General features: G+C 44.1%; 1 protein-coding gene across 1 annotated transcript in view; it reads left to right on the forward strand.

The window, feature by feature from the left end:
- Positions 1-11,502, forward strand: part of PRRC2B (proline-rich coiled-coil 2B) — a 33,368-nt gene extending 21,866 nt beyond the window's left edge. The window contains exons 19-31 of the mRNA XM_009892228.1: positions 152-234; positions 939-1,130; positions 1,270-1,464; positions 1,895-1,981; positions 2,962-3,066; positions 3,698-3,890; positions 5,156-5,253; positions 5,904-6,031; positions 7,131-7,371; positions 8,838-9,014; positions 9,691-9,782; positions 10,406-10,487; positions 10,954-11,502. Of these exons, the coding sequence (XP_009890530.1) occupies positions 152-234; positions 939-1,130; positions 1,270-1,464; positions 1,895-1,981; positions 2,962-3,066; positions 3,698-3,890; positions 5,156-5,253; positions 5,904-6,031; positions 7,131-7,371; positions 8,838-9,014; positions 9,691-9,782; positions 10,406-10,487; positions 10,954-11,094 (1,814 nt within the window). The 3' untranslated portion in view covers positions 11,095-11,502. The remainder of the gene's footprint in view (positions 1-151; positions 235-938; positions 1,131-1,269; positions 1,465-1,894; positions 1,982-2,961; positions 3,067-3,697; positions 3,891-5,155; positions 5,254-5,903; positions 6,032-7,130; positions 7,372-8,837; positions 9,015-9,690; positions 9,783-10,405; positions 10,488-10,953) is intronic.
- Positions 11,503-16,113: the final 4,611 nt, after the last annotated feature.

Consider the following 16,113-nt stretch of genomic DNA (forward strand, 5'->3'; position numbering starts at 1 on the left):
GCTGATTGGGCAACACTAGCTTTCTGAGGCGGTGAAAATATCCTATCTCGTGTCTAGAAATGGAAAGTTAATAGTGTAACATACACAGTGTACAAGGTGTGCTCACAGTTGTGTTTCAAGTAGGTGAACCCTACTCTCTGTTTCCTTCCAGCTCTTTCTGTTCAGTCGCCTGGCAGTGATTCCTGGAGCAAGCCTGTAAATACCTTCAATGGTACTGAATCTAGCACCACTGAGGTAAGTGGCACCCAATGTGCCGTTCAGGTATAGTGTGTATAAAATATTAACGTAGGTGGCTTATGCTTCTCATTGCTCCATCTGTGCTTCGCAACTCTCAGCTCTGCTCGTGCAATTTTAAACTCTCTTTGCAGTTCTGATTTTTAGCTTGATGCTGCTCAAATCTTGGCCTAGACAGCCAGGTGCTGCTTGGTGTTACATGTGGGTATAAATCTGGAATAGCTGGTAGAGCTTTTCCAGGATTATGCTCCTAACTGGACGTAGAGTGTGGTTGAGGATGGTGGAATCCCATAGGTCATGTTTGTGTGCCTCATGCCTGTGAGCAGTGTGTAGCTGTAGCCTTAATGCAGGGAGGGCGGAAGAGATTCCTGAATGCTTCACCTCTGGAGACCAGAGTTCAAATCTGGTTTGGGTCACAAGTGAAATGAGGTTGGCAATCTCAGCCTAGTTGCTGTGTGGGGCGCTCTTTCCTTATTCTAAAGCCATGGTCCGGTTGGTGCATTGGTTAACCTCTCTCAGGGTTGTGTAGAGCTGAAGCAGCAGCCAAGGGACACTGCAGGTCAGGCCCAACTCCTTTGCAGTTAACTAAGAATGTGATTTGAAAAGGGGACATGATGTGGTCTTGCTGTTTTCTGGGATTTTTTTCCTCCTTCGTGGAGCTGGGTCGGAGTCCGGGGCTTTAACACATTTCGTGCTTTGCATAGCAGGGTTTTAAAGGCAGCCAGGGGGATAGTGGCATTGACTTGAGCGCGGAGTCTCGGGAATCCTCCGCTACCTCCTCTCAGCGCAGTTCTCCATATGGCACCCTCAAACCAGAGGAGATGAATGGGGCTGGCCTGGTGGACCCAAAGCCTGACTGCCAGAAGGAGCAAGTGCAGAAGCAATCTGATAAAAAGGTAATCTGGATTTGCAGCCAAGCCAGAGCACATAGTGAGAGACCTTGTGAAGTGGTTGTGTTGTTCTTGATAGCATTTTTAAGGCCTGAGATTGAGTTATTCAGTCTTTGTGTCTCAGCCTCTCTGCTTTCCTGTTAAGGATTCAGATCAAGGCTCAGGACAGAACAAGGAACACAAGCCTGGACCAATCGGCAACGAACGCTCCCTGAAAAACAGAAAGGGTTCGGAGGGAACGGAACGGCTGGAAGGGAATATTCCCCCTGTTAATGGGGTGGAAATTCACGTGGATTCCGTACTTCCTGTGCCACCCATTGAATTTGGAGTAAATCCTAAAGTGAGGATTGAATTTAATTTTATCTTCTTGGTGGTTTGAGCTTATTGAGATATGAAAGGTGGTTTGAGGCAGAAGGATTATTTAGAGCAAGCTTCCAGCTGTAGATTTGACTTAGATTTCGTTACTGACACAAACCAGGTACTCGAGATGTTTTGGCAAACATGTAATATCTTCTTGGAAATATTGTCCCAAGGACCAGCTGGGGTGGTAACAGAGGTGAAGGACAAAATTATGGCCATCTACGTCTTTGTGTGCCTCTGGGGGTTGCCTGGAGTGATGAGAAGTGTCTTTTTGTTCTCTTCCAGCAAGGCTTACTGGAGGACAGTCTTTAGTTTCTAGTGTCGTGAATCAGGCTAAAGTCATTAACCATGAGAAGCAGACAGGTGGCCGTTGGACTTGGATTTGAATTTCGTGTGTTTTGATTTTTCAGGACTCTGACTTCAGCTTGCCACCTGGTTCTGCCTCTGGCACTGCAGCTAACCCTGTCACCAAATTGCAGGATGCCTTGGCCAGTAATGTAAGTATTTCTTTTTTTTTCTTTTTTTTTTTTTGGCATTGATTCATTGGAGATCTTCCCTTAGTTAAACCTCAGATACTTCCAAAGAGAGCAAGCATATTTCTTTGCAGTTGACTTCACACTTAATGCTTAGGCAGCACATGTGACTAAAATCCATAATGGAAATCTGTGCCCTCAAGGTACCCTTGATGAAATAAGCATCACTAGCTCAGCAGTGACATAGGGAGCAACTCCATTATCATTCAGTGACCTGGGTAAAGCAAGAGGTATTGTAGATCCGAGATCACCATTCTCCTTCTATGAGACACAAAAGAGTGCTGGTAATGGACATGACGTGGATAGTGGTGTTCTTAGGCCCGGACTGCCAGCTTCCTCAGAAGGTCTCATCTGCCACAGCAAGGCAGAGAACTAAATTTGACAAGTTGGGTCCTTTTGGAGGTTTCCTAGCTTATTCCAGCCATCTGGGTATTTCATTATTATATGTGAAAGAGTGAGCACACTGACAGCCCAGCTTGTAGCTCAGCTGTGGACAGCAATGTGAGAAGCTCACAAAGCGGCTTTTGAAATGTCTTCAAGTTTGTAGGCTGTTTGATTTTGGTGGTTTGTGTTAAAGGGTGTTTATTTTCAGAAGTGCTCTTTCGGAAACAGGTTTTGCCTGAAATTTAGGTAAGTTCCAAATATGGGACAGGCAGGGGAACTCTTCTGCAAATTGAAGTTACTGGGTCAAATTGATGCTTAAGTGGAAGCTGGTGTAACTTGATACGGAGGATGTCATTGCACATCACTGAATCGTCATTTATTCCAACAGCAGAATAGATCACGGTTGAGTGTGGTGCTTAACTCCTGCAGTACCACTGAGGATTGAATCCTTTGGGGGTGTAGTTGCTAGAGTTGCCAGCTGAAGCTCTGTCAGCCTTGGTAGCTCATGACATTCTCAGAAGAGTTTATGAAGTATTCACCATTTACGAATCTCACCTCAGGCAGGGTTAACGCAGTCCATTCCCATTCTACGAAGAGATCATCACCTCCAGCGGTGCATTGGCCTGAACCCAATGTCCTTCCCCACTGCAGACCTTACTCTTAAGGTAAGCAAGCTGGCATGTGTGTTTGTCCTAGGTGTGGATGCCACGTCTCCGTGGCCAGAGTAGTGAGGATGGAGAGATCTTTCACAGAGGGTTTTGTTAAGTACTGCTAAATCTTTAATTAGCTTCTGTAAAAGTTGTGCATATATGCTATTTAGCATGGGTGGAAGGTGTGTGTTTCAGCAGTCCTGGATGCTGAAGTGCTCACCAATTGTAGAACAAATGCAGCAGAGCTTTCCTACTATTTCAGTAGCTGAGTAAGGCGGCTGGTCAGGGATCCTAGGTGCCTGATGGTTTAAAGAAGAAAAAAAAGGGGGGGGGTGGGGCAAAAAACACCCCAGAGCAAACAAAAAGCCCCAAATATACAAGCAACAACAACAGAAAAACCCAAAATAAACCAAACCAAAAAACACCGCTACCTCAAACCCAAAAAGCTCAGCATATACCAAGGGGGATTGAGTGAAGGATGCTTGCCCATTGGAAATTGGTGTGAAACCCCTTGACTTGAGACCTGCCGGTTTCCTGCTGTGACTAGATTCAATTTGAACTAATAGGTCATAGATGAGCAACTCTAGGTTTCAGTATGTTCCTCCCCATTTGAACTGTCTGTAGTTATTGTCCTTCGTTTCTATAGATGGAGTCTGCTCGTAAAGCGTGGGAAAACTCTCCTAGTTTACCAGAACAGAACTCCCCAGGAGGCGCAGGCTCAGGCATCCAGCCTCCTTCCAGTGTTGGAGCTTCCAATGGTGTCAGCTACAGCTCTTTTGGTGGAGTTTCTATGCCTCCTATGCCTGTGGCGTCCGTAGCACCTTCTGCATCTATTCCAGGTACCTGCAAACTGTGGCAGCAGTATTTGCATTGTCTGGTTGGTATCTAGGAATCGTCTTCAGATTCTAGTAAACAAGAGCATGGTGAGAAGAGCTTCCATGTAAAGTAGCTGGCTGGTATTTAACAGATTCTTAACAACAACTGAGGCAAGACAGAAAGAGGGACCGTCTCCCCACTTTGGAGAATGTTACTTGCATGTGACTGGTATAAACTTAGCACAAGAACCACTTTCCCTGCGTTGCGGCAAGTCTCTGTGATGTCTCAATAGATCCTGCTTACCCTTCACTGTGTGCTCAATAGAATAGAAGGGAAGTGAAGAAACCTATGGCTGAGAGACTTCAACAGTCCCAATATCAATATCAACCATTTGTCTGCTCATTTTGCTATTTAAGACAAGTTCTGAGCACCTTCTGCTCTTTGTACATAATAACAACTTGCTTACAGTTTGCAAAACCCCAGGATATGGGAAGGTGTTGCTATCTTTGAGTTAGAGGGAAAGCTTAAGCTCAGGCATGTTAGATAGCGTGTATAATTACAGAGAGCATCTGGAAGAAGGAAATGTACTTGGATTCTCTGACTCCTGGGTCCCAAAGGACCTCTCATGTGTGCACTATCCTTCCCATTCTTCAATTCAAGGATGGAGTGGAATACGCTGGGCGGAAGTGATAGTGAGTTGGCCACTGTAGTGACTCTTACTAGGTTCCACCTGGAAAACAGATTGTTCCAAGTCTGGTGATGTCCTTCCCCACGCCCCCACTAATTTTGCTTGTAAATCATAGGCTCATAGAATCATAGATCAGATCTGCACAGAACCACAGGAGTGGCACAGCCCTTTCTAGTTAGATCTTTAGCATTTAGATCTCTTGAGTGAAGGTCTCAAACACCATGTTTGCTCTTTCTGCCCCTCCTAGTTGCAAAGACGAGATAATTGCAGAGCAGGTTTCTGGTGTTTAGGAACAGTTTAGAGTGCAGCTCACCAATTCCTGAACTGTTAGTGTCTCTGACTTTTTTTGTGGAGGTGGGAAACCTAGGTTTACATTTAGCCTCTTACAAAAAGGTATGATTAATTCTCTGCAAGTGGGTTGCTGGCTTTGGTTTGTGGACTTAAGAGTTTTACAGGCTCTTCTGAATAGGTACTATGTGTTGACTTGCTGAAATGGTTGCTGAGAGTTAGGAAATAGTCTTGACCTGCAGGTCTTTGCGGTGTACTGTGCCTGTATCTTCCTGTAGCTTGAATTTACAGCCTGCCTTCTCTGATGTTCAGGTAACCATATTCCACCCCTGTATCTGGATGGTCATGTGTTTGCAAGTCAGCCTCGCCTGGTCCCTCAGACGATACCTCAGCAGCAAAGCTACCAACAGGTAAGGGAAAATACAACTAGCTAGTTGTTTCTCAAGGAGCCTTCAGGGTGGCATTTAGGAAGTGAGGAGTCACTCATCTCTCTGATAGCCCAAAGGAGCTTAGATGTAGCTCCCTTTAGGTTCCTTGAATGCTGCTTGCCAGTGGGTGTCACAGGTTAGTGAAACTGAAGGGAGGGAATTGAGGGGGTTTTCCCCTTTTGTACCAGTGCCTTTGGACTGGGTTTAACTGAAGCAGGTGCTGAGGCGTCTGTGTGAGGTACAGTGACTGTCAGTAAATTCCACAGCCAGTCGATACTGATGAGCAATTTCCCTAGCCTTAGTAAATAGGGTTGGGGAGAGCATCACGGTAAGAGTGCAGGCAAGTGAGAGCTGGGATTTTTGGTGCCTGTTCTGTGTGTGTAGCACGTTGGTCCCCTCATGTGTCCGTGAAATGCCTCTTGCAGGCACTGGTCTTCCCTCTTGGGTGCCTATGCAGTATCTTCCCCTGCCAGTGTGCTGCTGTTCTGTGGAATGATGCAGGGGCTTGGTAAAGGCGCGGTACAGGTAATTGTCATGGCAGATAGATTCATGGAGGAAACTGATGGATTTAACAGCCTGGGAGAGTTTCTGGCTCTTCTTGTACCTCTCAGTCATCTTAATTTATTCTGCAGGCTGCTGCTGCTCAACAGATTCCCATTTCCCTCCACACATCCTTACAGGCCCAAGCTCAGCTTGGCCTGAGGGGTGGTCTGCCTGTTTCCCAGTCCCAGGAGATGTACAGCTCCATACAGCCCTTCAGGTAACTGCTTCCAGTTTTTAATTTCCTTGTGGTCTGAACTTTTCTGTTCCTGATGGCCATGTACATTGATCAGATACTCCACACTCGTCTTCTCTTCCCCCTTTGTTGACATCCTGCTTCCTTCCCCTAGTAACGTTGCCAGGGTGGAGAGCAAAGATACCAGGGCACATAAGGCTGTCTGTTCCTTTGTAGGGCAGTGGCAAAGACCATCCTTGGAAAATTACATTCAGTTGCTCTGCCTACCCTTTCAAATGGTGAGGCAAACCTTGATGTAGAAGAGGTTTGTGGGCTGTCAAGCAAACTCCTTAGTGAGAAACCTGGAGCTTACGGCTTACTCTATTTGGCTTACTATTAGGCGGGGGGAGACAAAGAGACAGCTTGATCAGAGCTGAGTACCTGCATAGCAAATTAAATAATTCTTTTTATTAGATACAAACTGGAAGACGAGAACAGAATAAATACCTGCACTTTGGAGAAAAAAAATTCTAAGATTCAAATTAGGAAATCAAACGCAAGTGTAACAGCAACAGTACTTGGCTACAGGAACTGCTTACTAGAATCGAAGGAATGAGACATCCACTTCAGAATTGGGCTGACTGTGGGAGTCATACTCTGTACCCCGCCTTTCCTGCATGAGATGAGAGTGAATGATCAGAATAGTCCTTCAAGGCCACAAAAACGGACATTGAGGTTTAAAAAAAACCCTTATTTTGCTAGAGCTATTTGAATCTGTAACTTCTGATTCTTTCCTGTTTGCAAAATTGCTGCAGACTTCTGGTAACCTGAATTCTCCCTTACTATTAATCCAGAGCTTATTGTGCAGGTAATTGATAGATAAATTTTGGATAGGACACAATGTCATTCTGTTGAATATTCCTGCAACACAAGGACGTGGTTGTAAGGGCTGAAAAGTGGAAGTAAAACCCCTTATAACTAAAATGGAAGGTGGCATCACAGCTTATTTCTAAGCTGTCAATGTAGTAGAGTCAGAGAACTGCTTGCTGATGGCAGGCCAGATATGGCTTGGCAGAGTTGTGTGTGTGTGTATAGTCTCCAAAGGTTTCCTGCATAATGACTTGAGTGTATTTTTCTTCTCCAGGTCTCAGGTGTATATGCACCCCAGTCTGTCTCAGCCGAGCACCATGGTCCTGACAGGAGGCACTGCTCTGAAGCCTCCGTATTCCGCCTTCCCAGGCATGCAGCCTTTGGAGGTGGTGAAAACCCAGTCTGGGTCCCCCTATCAGCCCATGAATGGAAGCCAGACGCTGGTTTATGAAGGCCAGATAAACCAGGCGGCTGGTATGGGAGCTTCCCAGATGATGGACTCTCAGCTTACACAGGTTAGGAGCAGGGCTTGCAAGCCACTCCCTTGTCCAGGCTTTTTCACAGCCACTTGTTTCTGAGACTGTGTTGAAACTAGTGTTTGTGCCAAGTTATGTGTTTGTGTGAACTAAGCTGTTTGTAAAGAGGCAAAAGAATTCCCCAAGAGGCGCTGTTCTGTGAACCATTGTTTCAAACATGCAGCACCTTATTTAATGAGATTCTTGCTAATTAAATGTCTGTCCCTGCTGAGATGTCATTTTGTAACTTGGAAGTCCTTGCCCTCAACATAGATGTTTCATGTAGATCAAACCTTGCAGTGCTTCATGCGTAGGAGGCCATGATGCAACAGTTGTCTTAAAAGTACCTCTTCTGAGAGCTGAATCGCAGTTGTTTCCAGATGTAACTCAGCTTCCAGGGTAACTAGGACCTTTTATTAAAAGCTCATCTGTCTTCTCAATTTATTTGTTATCCAGGTTTTATTTGCAACTTCTGCTGATCATCTTAACAAGAATTCCATTGTGTGAAAAAGTTTTTGTAAAGCATGGTTCAGATAAAGACATTGAATCATACTGTGAGCATAGCTGTATTTGTGGACACATGTTCTGATTCTCTGGAGAAATTTGATACTTCTATTAAACTCATCTTACATTTATTTTTGTGCAACATGTTAAGGTTTATTTTTTGTTTCAAGTGGGATTTTTACATTGTGACTGATTTAAAAATAAAGAATTAATCCTGAAAGTCACTTAGCTGAGGAAAACACAGAGGTAAACTAAATATCTGAAGAAATGCTTTATTCCATCATAAGCTATTAACTTGGTCTCTTGTGTCAGCTTTAGACTTTTTTTTTTTTTATTACAAAGTGGTGTCATAGAACCTCCCAAATACAGCAATTGTGAGAACTGCCAGATGAATTGGGGCGAACAGGAGGCTCTTAAATCCTGAGTTGCATTTTTTTTAAAATTACTCTTAATTGTTACCATCATCAGTTTGAAGCTCACTTCAGAACATATTGCTGAGGTCAGCGTCACTTACTGTGGAGGTCCAGCCCCCAGAATGCTTTGGCGTGCATGTGTAGCAGACTTTCTGGTTTGGGTATGAAAGCTGCAAACAAAACACCTGACACTGAGCTGTCTGATGTTGCCATCATATCAAGAGAAAACACACTCATGCAGTGACCATGAGGAAGACTGAAGAACTGGATGAAGGTTCTAGGCAAGGAGGAAAGCGCTGTGTCTGAGTGCAGTTATGTTAATTTGATGCCATGTGGAAAGCCCAGCTGATAGGGTGTTGGCAGCACTACCAGAACATGCATTTCAGTGTGAAAGTCCCTCTGTTACACTGATTTGCATTTATTCTGTGCCAGACCGTGTTGTTGGTGAGCTTCCTTTTAGCAATGCTGTGCTTTCAGGGTATTAGGAGACAGCGTGTCAAACACAAGACTCTTACTGCCGTTAAGTAACTACATGTCCTTATCACACAGCTAACAATGCCTGTGCCTGGCTCCCAGCTTCCTCTGCCCCGCTACGGCTCTGGCCAGCAGCCCCTAATTCTACCACAGTCCATCCAGCTCCCTCAGGGGCAAAACCTGCCTGTAGGAGCTCCCCGAAGAATCCTCCCTCCTGGATCCCAGCCTTCTGTTCTTGCTACCAGCAGGGAGGTAAGGATTAACTCCCGCGTGTTCATCTTGGCATTTATTAACCCCTACTGCATTGAAGTTTCACCCCTTGATCTTGCTTGTTAAAGGGGAGAATGGCTTGTTTGGGATCCTTAAATATCAAAGCCAAAGATTGGTGTTAAATTGAAGGAGCCCTTTTCCCCTCATCTCCAAAGCACAGGCCAGCAGTTTTTCAGGTTTTGCTGCTGGTCATCATTCTGTTTCCAGGGAGCCACATCCTGCCTTGATCCAGTTTGGAGTCTCCAGTTTTATTACATGTTTACACAGGTTTCCCCAGAATGCTTGAGGGGTGGTGAGCTCCAGACACAGTTGGAATACTGCCCAGATATTTCACACTGTTGTGAAGCTTGTCCATTTGAGTAGGTATATTAATGTCATGTCTGGTTTGATGGATTCATATCATAAATTTGTTTATTATAGGGGAGAGAGAGCACAGCAGTTAACTTCCAGGTTCTGTATTTGCTTGTGCTGCTGGCTTGTTGGTTTAATATAAGCAGGTTATTTCACTTACAAGCCTCCCTTCACCTGAAAAATGTTTCTTCTTTTAATGGGCACAATGGGTAGAAGGGCAAAGATTTGGCTTAAGTGTTTTATGAAGTAATGAGTGATTCGTGAATGCAACGGTGATATACTCTCTCTCACTCGTTTTCCTCTGTAGTCCTCCCAAATGGAAATGAAAGGGTTTCATTTCTCCGATGGTAAACAGAGTATGTCCTCCGGAGGGTCTGTACCAGCACCACATACGTACAGGTAAAATATTTACAGAACTTGGCCTCTCTAGTCAGAGTGGGGATGAAGTAATGTTCCCTCATCATCCCTGTACAAGATATACTTGGGTTTTCACGTGTAGAATGTGCTTACTGTAGTCAAATACTTGTATCAAAATCCATGATCGTGGCTTTAATTTTTGGGTGTGGGCCAGCATGTACCTGACTTGGCCCTTTGTGCTTACGGGAAGTGCTTAAAGTTATTTACTGAGTCTGAAAGAGAAATTGGAATTGGTGTATGCTTTTGTGTGTTCCTTGTTAAGGTGGAAAATTCAAGGATCACTGAATAAACGTTTTAGTTTCCAGCATGGTCCTCTCAAGATGAGAAGGGCTAATGTCTAGACATACCAACCCTTCAGGTCATTAAGCCTTTTGGGACATGCAGTTACTTCATTTTTTTTCTGTTAACCAATTATGTTGTCTTTTTTTTTTCATGTTGACATATGTTGTCTTTTGGGCTGGGGAGCTCACTGATCTGCACAGCAGACTCGTCCTCTGTCTACTGCTGTTTTCTGCTGTCTTTTTTTTTTTCTTTCACACATGAATAAGGTTCTCATTCCATTGTAGAATTTACTCCATGAATGTTGTCGACTCTTCGATTTCCAGGCCTAGCTCTGCCAGCCCAAGCGGGAAGCCGGCTGGACCAGCAGTTAGTATGGGCTCTGTGCAAGGACACTATGTACAACAGGTAGTGTAGATCAGTAATTTGTTTGACCCAACAGTATCTGCTTTTCTACACTGTCACGCTTGGGCCTTGGACTTAAGAGGAGGGGGAGAAAGATTGTGTACTGAAGCTGCTGTATGTGGGAGCTGTTACTTTCCCTGCAGGGGGAGTGGGTGGGTGTTATACTGAGTCCAAGAGTAATGCTGTGTGATTTGAAAGTCAGGAAAAATTAGAGGATTACCTGTTTTACAGTGTCCGTGTTGGTGGTTGTTGAATTTTTATGGGTTATTTGCATTGCGACTTGTGAGATCCTTTGAGATCCTTACATGTGAGGTGTTTTAGGGACAGCAAAGGGTGACAGAATAGACGAAATACCTGGGTTTTGGAGCAAATTTGATGTCTTGCATGAATGATGGTTACAGTTTGGTTTTTTTTATATCTGGCTTGAGGTCTCTGTGCTAGCTAATGCTTTGTTTCTGTATGTCAAAAGGCAAAGCAGCGGGTGGATGAAAATAAAGCCAACCTGGGAGCAGTAAAGCTGCAAGAAACAGCCTCCACAAACCAGATGAAGCCAGTGCGCACGGGAGCGATCAAACCTCAGGCAGTCAAAGTGGAGGAAAGCAAGGCCTAGGAGCACCTCCGATGCCCAGCTGGTCCTGCTGTCTGAGAGGCACTGCAGCTTAGACTGGAGCCCACTGGATCTCCTGAAAATCTCGCCAGATCTACTCCCTGCCCCATATTGACTGACTACAGTGACATCATCCAAGCCCCTCTCCCAACAAAGCAGCTTAAAACAGTGGATATGACATTGACCTGCTTGCTTTAAAACAAACCAACGATGTGACTTTTAAGTGGCTCGAGCCATTTTATCCGACACCCCCCCCCCCACCCCCCCCACGCCCCCTCCACCCGGAGCCGGGAAAAAAAACAAAGCCCATCCTTCTCCTTCCCTACTTCTGTCTCAGCAGAGTGGCAACTAGGGGAGAGGGGTTAGTTTGAGGTTTTTCATTTTAAAGGCAGCTGAGGTTTTTACAAAAAAGCTATATCTTTGTTTATAGCAGAACTTTTATATGTTCTCTTATTTCACGCCCCCTTCTTTCTGCTTCCAGAAAAGAATTCCCTTCGGATAAAATTACGTTCTGACAAAACTCTGCTTAGTTTTATATATGGTTCTGTGCTATGTTGAGAATCATGACTTCTAAATTGAGTGAGTTTGGGTATATTTTTCCCCAGATGATTTAGCCTTTCAGATTATTTGATTTAAAAAAACAGGACAGTTATGGCATTCATTAATTTTTCCGTATTTTTGTTTTAAGCTAGAAGCTGTGCTTGCATTAGAAGTAAATATGTACTAAAGGTATATAGTAGATCAGTGCATTAATCTTGAAACTTGCACCACTTTTAATTGTAGCTTTGGGGTGCTCTGTGCACAACAAAATGTCGCATTTTCGTTTTAAGGAAAAAAAAACCCACCAAATTTCTGTTGCAAGCTCATCTGGATCTAGGTTTTGGTTTTGTTTGTGGGTTTGGGATTTTTTAGTGACTGCCAAACACACAACAAAATGTAAATCATAGATTTACAAAATGTAAAATCTGTTAAGAAAAAAATCTCTTTACTGTGCATGGGTCAGAAGAGTTGGCTAGAGCCAACGGGTCTGTATGGACTACTTTTTGTAGTTGTGATGCTCTCTCTTATGCTCCCTACCTTGGCCGCTCTAATTCTTTGTGTCTCCTGAGACTTGTTCTATATTGTGTTTATCCCTTGGGGTTGTACTCCGAAGCTTTGCTCTTCTCCTTTTTCCCTAGATACTGCTTTCTGTTCCTCTAACTCATGGCCTTTTGTAAAATTTGCATAGAAACGCATTGGTAAGGGAACCCCTTTGCAAAGCAGCCATTTTCGCACACTTGGAACCTCCTTTTTTTTTTTTTTTTTTTTTTTTTTTTTTTGTTGGAAGTGCATGGTTACAGAGGCAGTGTGGAATCATCCTTTTACTCTCCTTCCCCAGTTGAACAGCAAAGGGTTCTTTACTTTTGACGCAGTTGCATATAGTGTGTATACAGTGTCATCACCTTACACTTTATTACCAATATTTGATGATCTATGAAAGGAAGGTCCCAGTGGGAGGGGGTTGGGTTTTTACTACTTCTTTGGTTGTTTGGTTTTGGTTTATGTGTGTGCGTGCGTGTGTGTAGATTTTAGGATGGACTTATAAGTTCCTGAAAGTGCTTGGAGTCCTTCAGCTGACAGTAGTCTAAAGTAAACTCAGCTACTTTCAGCTAACTTGGTTTGTGTTGTTTAGCTCTTTTAAAATGTAAAGTAGGCTGGTCACTCTGAAGTGAGGGGAAAAAAACCTTCATTTCTGGAGGAGATGATAGCTTGCTAACTGGCTGTGCCCTCTGCCTCTGCTAGGTGGCAGCAAGTCATTTGTTGGTGGTTCCAAAGAAGATATTTTGAACAAAGAATGTATTTGGGAAGGGATCTGAAAGGTGTTCCTGTTTCTTCGTTTGCTTCCCCCACCCCCCTTTCTAGGAAAGATCCTTCATAACTTTCTAGGGATGCATTTGAAGTTTTAAGCTAGGTATAAATAAGAATTTTATACAGTAGCTTTAAAGAGCTTAGAAACCTAAACTAACGTAGACATAGTAATGTCCCCTCTCCACAGGTGTCCCCATTGACCATGGCAGAGAACCCAGAGGGAAAGGGGTAGGATGGTACTTTAAGAAAAATAAAAGCTCTTTTTTTCCTCATGTTTTATGGATTTTTAACTTCAGAGCAGAGTGTGCCAGCATCTCTCTAGTCTCCTCCTTAAAGTACAGGGTTTGAGATTTAGCAACAAATACTTCCCCAGCCTTCAGACATCTTCCAGACCTGCATCCTCATCTGCTAGTCCTGCTCCCAGCATTTTCCAAAGATGCTCCACCAGTAACTCATCCCACCCCCCACCCCCTTTCTGTTTTCTTCCTTGGAATATCATGAACAACAGAATTGTCTGTTTTTTCTTTTTTAATTATCCTTCTGCCCAGCTGGCCCTAGCTAGTATCAGCCCAGAATCTAACTGTAATGGCTAAAGAGACTTATCCGAGCCCCCCTCTTCACATCTCTTTCCTACTCTAGACACACTACTTAAGCTTTACGAAGACACTAACCTCTTTCCTCCCACCTGTATGACTTTAAAATGGTCAAATGTGTTGGAGAAACTGGGTTATTGCTAGCTACAAGTTATTGCAGTCCCTCTGGTGTAAATGCCATCAGAACTACAATACTTCCTGTTGAAAAAGGTCACCCTTCTCTCTCTTTTAACCCCTCCATTCCTTCCCCCAACAGAATAAAACACTAGAATTTATTTATACGTATTTGATGTTGTAGGTCTAGGTGAAAAAGTAATTGTTTCACTGCTCTATTTATATATTATGTCTGAATTATTCTGTGCAGGAAAGGCCAAGAAATGCATGTGAGCTTCATTCCATTCCTCACCTTTGCGTGACTGTCAGCTATAGTTGGCAAGGCTCCCTTTCACTTAAAGGAGTTTTGTGTGATGGAAAGCAGTTTTAGAGCCCAAATTTCTTAGGTGCAATGTTCTTCTCTGACATATATTTTTGTTTGTTTGTTTAAAGCTGGTACAGGGTTAGTGCAGTTTGTGGTGCTCTTGACTCAAAAGGTGATCTCTCTGATCCTCGAGGTGCAGAAATGCCGGGGTGCTGATACGCTGATACTAATTCAGCTTGGGGAAGAGGAGAACGGAGATGTATAGAACATGGATACGGTTTATAGGGGGATAATTCTGCTTGCCGTCTCCACCACTGAACGGTCGGGTCCTAATGATTTATTCCTTTGCGAGTTGCTTTTGCTTTGGCTGGAAATCAGGTACCAAATTGCAGGCTCCTTCTGCTAAGAAAGGTGCAGTGGGAGGGAGAGGTGGAATCCATATTTTCAGCGACAATGGGTGAAGCAGAAATATTCAGAGGCTGACTTTGCTGCTTATTGTTCAGCTGAAGGTCTGAAGCACATGTATAATCAGTTCTTATACACAGTGATTCATGGCCTAGCAGCTGCATTCCAGTGCTGCTTTCCTCTCCAGTTCAGCCTGCTTTTAGCTCTTAATTAAAAAAAAAACCAAAAAGGTTAGGGAAGAAAAAAAGGAAGGGGGGGGGAGTGCTCCAGTATATCTTTAAATGACAAGTGGAAGCAGCACAGTCACCAGTGAAGCAGGTATTAATGTTGATCTTCCATAACTTGCTCCTGGCTCTGCCCTGTGGTGGCTGTGCAGTGGTCAGTAACTCTGAATGTGTTTGCAGCCCATTGAACTCCATCCGTGTTTGTGTTCATGCAGAGGCACTCCATTTAACAGTTTCCTTGCAAGAATGCTGCAAAGCTACAAGCTGCCCTGTGGTTCCTGTGTATTTATAGATATATATTAAAAAAAAAAAACGAGCCTAGCATTTTTGCTATGTCTCACCTTCTGGCAAGCTACTATATTCACTTTCAAGCGAGCACCACTGCATGCCAAGATCTTGTTCTGTTGCATTTTGTTAACCTTGTTTTGCTTCTGACTGGTTAAGCACAGGTTAATTCCTTGTAGCGCAGGTTATTTTTGACAAACAGCAGCCCAGTCTCCTTGTGAGAAAGATGCATTTGTGAATAAGAATTAATTTATAACAGGCATCAGGATGCTTAGTTGTGGCCCATCGACAGGAAAGGTGTATTTTGCTGAAGCAGTGCAGCTGCTGACTGTGAAGAGACAGCAGCAGTCCACCGACTTTTTTTTGTTGTTGTTTGTTTGTTTTAATCCAAAGACCACCACGTTTTCCTAGTGGCCATAGGCACCCCCTTGGGTTCCATGGCTCATCCCGGCTCCTCAAGATGTCTGCAGCCACAACTTTGACTCTTCCCCTGGGAATCATAGCAGCGGCAGTGAGGCGCTCGCCCTTTCGCATGTCTCCAGGCGTTGTCCTTAGCTGGAATCCTTCCTCTGGTTCTGTATAAATTGCATTTGTTGTTTCTCAAGGGGATATTGTGCTCCTTAAAGCTTTTAACCTCATGACCTGTATAGTACTTTTTTGGGTTTGTTTGTTTTTTTTTTTTTTGGCCTTTCCTCTCTTTGTCTTTTCATGTAGACCAGATATTTGAAAGGGCAGACGATGGATAATTGTGTAACGTGCAACCTGTTTATATTTTTTGGAAACTTTTACTTGGACCGGAACTCGAATCACGGAATCACCAGGCCAGTTGCGGCACACTCTTTATTGCCCTTTTTCCTCGTTTCAGTACCTATTGTTTCTCCTTTCAAATATGTGATTGTATTAGCTCTTTCCATATGAAAGAATTCTCCTTATTTAAATAAAAAAAAATTAAAAAATAAAGCGGATTATGCTTTTCTCAAATTCCCCCGTCCCTTCTCTGGTTCTTGTGGTTAAAGACTTGCATTTATTTATTTATTTTTTCTTGCCTGTAGGTGGCCGCAGCCCCGATGTGGGTGGCCGTGCGCATGGCGATAGCGGGGCCCAGTGGCCACACGCGGGCGTCGCCATAGCAACGCGACGGGGCTCTTTCCTTTCCCCGCCCTTACGGCGCTGCGTGCGTCTGACGCCACATCCGGCGCCGCGAGGCAGGGGGTGGAGCACGGCGCGCTAGACGGCTCCACCCCCCCGG

This window comes from Charadrius vociferus, unplaced genomic scaffold (genome assembly GCF_000708025.1).
Source record: "Charadrius vociferus isolate BGI_N301 unplaced genomic scaffold, ASM70802v2 scaffold549, whole genome shotgun sequence".
In the NCBI taxonomy this organism is placed as follows: Eukaryota; Metazoa; Chordata; class Aves; order Charadriiformes; family Charadriidae; genus Charadrius; species Charadrius vociferus.